The 5,245-nt window shown below is 58.6% G+C and overlaps 1 protein-coding gene across 1 annotated transcript in view; it reads right to left on the reverse strand.

Annotated features, from left to right (window-relative positions):
• The window catches only part of LOC101344366 (tryptase alpha/beta-1), a 3,806-nt gene extending 920 nt beyond the window's left edge, over positions 1 to 2,886 (reverse strand). Inside the window, 6 exon segments of the mRNA XM_012554578.1 lie at positions 714 to 858; positions 923 to 1,069; positions 1,122 to 1,282; positions 1,344 to 1,352; positions 2,368 to 2,633; positions 2,723 to 2,886. Of these exon segments, the coding sequence (XP_012410032.1) occupies positions 714 to 858; positions 923 to 1,069; positions 1,122 to 1,282; positions 1,344 to 1,352; positions 2,368 to 2,633; positions 2,723 to 2,886 (892 nt within the window).
• Positions 2,887 to 5,245: the final 2,359 nt, after the last annotated feature.

Consider the following 5,245-nt stretch of genomic DNA (forward strand, 5'->3'; position numbering starts at 1 on the left):
GGACACCTTAGTGTAAACTAGCGTCTAACAGACACCCTGGGGGTGGACGGACGTGGACACCTTAGTGTAAACTAGCGTCTAATAGACACGCCCGGATAAATCCACAAAGAGGAGGGCTGTACGGCACGGAGAAACGCGTGTCTCGGCTGATGACGGGGGTGGAGGAGCGTCACAGATGCGGGCTCAGTGAGACAAGCCAAGCGGGAAAGAGTTCGGCAGTGGGGTGACACTTACAGAAACGTCAAGACGGGGTCAAATGGGAACCGTTACAGGCGGCTGGGTGCAGGGGAGAGGAAACTCAGAGAGAAGCGGGGTCGGGGGGTTATGTGGATATGGGGAGGGGCTCGTGATTCGGGGACCCGGGCGTCGCGGGCTGACGGTGTTCTGTCTCTGGCCCTGGCTGTCCTCTGCGACCCTCGTCGACGGTGCCGTTTTGTGGTCCCAGTGTGAGGTGTCACTCACGGAGGAAGAAACACCCACTGTGTACGAAGAGGGGGCCCGCGGTGGGCCTTGGGGAGAGGGCTGGTGAGGGGGCCACCCACAGGGACACGTGGCGCCTTGGGGACCCCGCAGTCCAGCTGAGCACCAGGTCCGGGACACCCAGTGACACCCACGACCAGAAACACAGTGACAACAGCCACACCTGCCTTCCATGCACTTTAATGAGACACAGCAACACGGAGGGGATGAGCGGCCCGTCCACCCCCTGCTACCTGGGCAGGTGAGGGCCAGAGGGTCCAGGAGCCGAGGGGGGCTCAGGATGGAGAGGGGACTCAGGGTGGGGAGGGTCCTCGGGATGGGGAGGGGCTCTGGGTGACAGCACGTGATGGGGCAGGGGCAGGCCCCCCAGGCAGGAAGCTGCAGTGTGGGGGACAGGCGGGGCCGGCAGCCTGGTGGCTCTGGCTCAGGGCTCCGTGGGGACATAGCGGCGGATCCAGTCCGAGTAGTGGGTGACGCGGGTGTAGATGCCTGGCCGGTTGGGCTGAGCGCAGCCATCACCCCAGCTGACCACACCTGCCTGCATCCAGGTGCCGTTCACCTTGCAGACCAGGGGCCCTCCGGAGTCGCCCTGGGGGAGGGGAGGGTCAGCGCTGGCTGCAGGGGGGCATGTGGGGTCCCACCTGGCAGGAGTCGTGCCCTTCGTTCCCAGTACACAGCATGTCATCGTGGACGATACGGATGTTGTCCCCAGTGTACATGCCGCTGTGGTACTCAGTGTCACAAAGGCTATTTTCCACGATGGGGACCTCCACCTCCTTCAGGGGGAATGGTGGCAATTGTACTGAGAAGAGAGAAAAAAGGATGGAGGGGGTGGGGCCGGGGTCCACAGCACCAGGATGAACTCGGCCAGCCTGCCATCTGGTGCAAGGGACGAAGGGCTGGAGGGACCCAGAAAGGGGTGGTTACAGCAGACTTGTCTGCTGGGCATCTCCACCATGCCACGGCCTCCAGTCCAGGAACACGGGTAGTGGGCACCACGGACCTGGCCCCACCCTCATGAGGCTCATGCTGGGGAGGACCCCAGGGTTTTGAGAAGATCCCCATGGAGGTGAGGTGCAGAGCTGAAGTCACTGTCCTTCTGAGGCTTGGCCAACCCCACCCCAGTGGGCACTGTGGGCCCCAGGTTCAGCCCTGGTTTGGCCAGCCCAACCCAGCCCCTGCCCAGGACAGCGTCCCCTCTGTGCATGGGGGGTTGGGCAGGAAGCCGCATCCCACCGGCCCTTCCAGTGACCACACACTCCATGTGCCAGCACTCAGGGGACACCCTTAGGGCACATGTCAAGCAAAGCATCTGCCCTTACTTGTGGAAGGAATGAGACAGGACCTTTCACAAGAGGTGAGGATGATGTGCTGGGGGGCTCCAGCCCACCCTAGCACCTCCCTGACCCCTGTCCGTGGACACAGGGGTGCAGTGAGTCAGCTGCCCACAGGGGCCCAGGTAGCAGGGGGGGTGGACGGACCGCTCATCCCCTCCCCGTTGCTGTGTCTCATTAAAATGCGTGGAAAGCAGGTGGGGCCGTTGTCACTGTGTTTCTGGTCGTCGGTGTCCCTGCGTGTCCAGGGCGTGGTGCTCAGCACCATCTCGCCTTCCTGGTTGATAACTAAGACCCGTGGCACATCTCAGCTCACCCTCCTCCTATGCAGTCCATGAAACAGGAAGCGCATGGGGCCCAGTTCGTGCGCAGAGAAAGCGAGGCTCAGAGGCACACCAGCTGGGACACCTGCTCCCGGCACACAGGCCTCCCTGGGCTCCCCTCCCTTCCCAGGGTCTCCCACTCCCTGAGCTGGCCCATCCAAAAGGGGTACCCTGGGGCTGCGGACGAGGGTGCCACCGGATCTCGGGCCTCTGCCACCCTTGACACTCACCGTTGTTACCCACATCGCCCCAGCTGGTCACCCAGCACAGCGTCCCCAAAGGGAAGGTCTCGGAGGCAGGGGGCAAGGTGACCAGCTGCACGTGGTCGGAGATGTTCACGGGGTCCTCGAGCTCCAGCAAGGCGATGTCAGCGCCCTTCTGCACGGAGTAGAAGTTGGGGTGCACGATGACCCTGCTGACAGGCAGCAGCCAGTCATGGTAGTACAGATGCTGCTCACGCAGCTGCACCCTGAGTGTTCCGGGGTCTGTGAAGTCCCTGGGGAGAAGAGAGGCCTGCTCAGCAGTCTGGTCAGCCTGGGTGCAGCCCTTCCCTGCGCCCCACCGCCCAGCCTCCCAGGTACTCACGGTCCCAGGCAGCGCACTGTGGTCAGCACCCACTGGGGGTGCACGAGGGAGCCCCCGCAAAAGTACATCCAGTACTCGACGTGTACCCGCAGGCTTACCTGCCACGGCCACCTGCTCCTGGGGGCCTCCTTGCCCCGCACGATGTCCGCTCGCTCCAGAACCATGGCTGGGGCAGTGGAGAGGGTGGCATCGGGGTGAGGACCAGCTCCAGACCTGGTGCAGCCATCCCCTGGCCTGCACAGTCCTGGGTGTCACTGACCACCCCACTCCCCTGGGGTGTCAGGATGAGGGGCAAAGACAGGGAGAGCTGGGGTCAAAACTCACTAGGGGCAGCGCCAGCACCAGCGGGGTCTGCATCTGGAGAAGCCAGGAGGGACTGGTGAGCCTGGCTAGGGGTCTGCAGAGAGCAGGCTCAGAGCTCCCTATCCAGACGTCGGGGTCTCTGAAGGTGGGGACCTACCCCGGCCAGTCTCTGCTGCTGTCTGCCCAGCCGCTCTCCCCTCTCCATTTATCCTTCCAGGTGGGATGGGGGAAGAGGGGCGCGCCTCCTCCTGTCCTGACGAAGGAGTCAGAGAAGGGGCCCTGTCCACTGGGCCAGATGGGGGCCTGCTCCCGTTAGGCCCAGCAGCAGCCATGTCTTGGGGTTATCTGTGAGCCAGAGGGTGGAGCCTGTTATCTCGGGATCAGAGGCCCCATCAGCAGGGGAAGGGAGAGGAGAGGGCAGAAGCAGCTAGCTCCCTACCTGGGACCCCACCCCATCTCAGGCCCGCAGGCTCCTCTTCGTCCCCTGATGGTTATTGTCCCTCCCGTCCATCCACCCAACCCCTGTCTCCCCCTTGGGCCTGCTGGCCACCAGGCCTCCAGCTCCCTCCCTGCCCTGCTCACCCCCTCTGAGCAGGGAGCTCCCCAGGATGGGCAGGGTCCCTCCCGCAGGGGACTTCTGCCCCTGACACATTCACGCAGCAAACTCTCCCACCTCTTGGGTCGGCCAAGCAGCCAGCCAGCAGAGATGAGCCTGGAGGCTCACAGATGGTCTGAGTGCGGGCAGGGACAGGCCAGTTACAGTCCCAGCATTCAGGCCCACATAGGGTCCACCTGCCTGCAAGCCTAGAAGTCAGGCAGCTTCCCGGACCCCCATCCTCCAAGTGATGCTGTGATTGGCTGAGGCCTAGGAGGCGATGGCTAGGATTGGTTCATACTAGACCAATCAGGGCCCAGTTCTGAGGATGCCCCTCCCTAACAACCTGGCTTTCACCTGGAGGGAATAAGGGCTGGGTCCTTCTTCACCTAGAAGGGTGACGGAGGGGGCAGTGAGAGGTGGCAACACAGGGAGGAAAGATGCTTGAGGATGGGAAGGACCTGTATCCCACATGTGGATCCTGCTGGGAAGACCCTGTCGGACAAATATCAACACCTAAGTACACTCTTAACTCTTGAAATTTAATAACAAAAATTGAACTCCCCTTATATAAAATTAGTAACAACCAAAAAATAGAGTTCATTGAGGAAATATAAATGGCCATAATATAAAAGACGTAAGGAAGATATAGTAAGGATAATAAACCCATTGCCATCGAGTTAATCCTGACTCATAGTGACCCTATAGGACAGAGTAGAACTACCCCGTAGGGTTTCCAAGGAGTGGCTGGTGGATTCAAACTGCCGACCTTTGGGTTAGCAGCCTGAGCTCTTAACCACTGCACTACCAGGGCTCCGTAAGGATAATAATAAATATATAATAAGGAAAGTGTAAAATGAGCCAGGCAGTAGTTTTTGGGGTTCAAATATACAAAGGTTCTGAGACATAATACACCTCTGCAAGGATCTGGGGGCCCCTGGACTTGGGACGAGATGCTATGGGCAGACGGTGTCCATCAGCCAGAGGGACTCATCCTGTAAAACCATCTGGGTCTTGAGCTTTCTTTGTTTGGAAGGTTTTTGACTACAGATTTAATTTTAAAAACAGACATAGCTGAGACCAGAGGAACTAGACGGTGCCTGGCTACCACAATTATCACCCTGACAGGGAACACAACAGAGAGTCCCTGACAGAGCAGGAGAAAAGTGGGATGCAGAACTCAAATTCTAGTAAAAAGACCATACTTAATAGTTTGATTGAGACTGGAGGGACCCTGGAAAACGTGGCCCCCGGGCTCCCCATTAGCCCAAAACTAAAACCATTCCCGAGGCCAACTCTTCAGACAAAGATTAGACTGGACTGTGGGACATAAAATGATACTCGTGAAGAGTTGTGCTTCTAAGCTCAAGTAGATACATGAGACTAAATGGGCAGCTCCTGTCCAGAGGCGAGATGAGAATTCAGAGAGGGTCAGGAGCTGGTTGAATGGACATGGGAAATCCGGGGTGGAAAGGAAGAGTGTGCTGTCACAGTACAGGGAGAGCAAGTAGGATCACAAAACAATGTATGTCTAAATTTTTGTATGACAGACTAATTTGAATTATAAACTTTCACTTAAAGCACAACAATTTTTTTTAAAAGTTGTTTTAAAAAGACATCTTAAA

Source organism: Trichechus manatus, unplaced genomic scaffold, assembly GCF_000243295.1.
Source record: "Trichechus manatus latirostris isolate Lorelei unplaced genomic scaffold, TriManLat1.0 scaffold00024, whole genome shotgun sequence".
Taxonomy (NCBI): domain Eukaryota; kingdom Metazoa; phylum Chordata; class Mammalia; order Sirenia; family Trichechidae; genus Trichechus; species Trichechus manatus.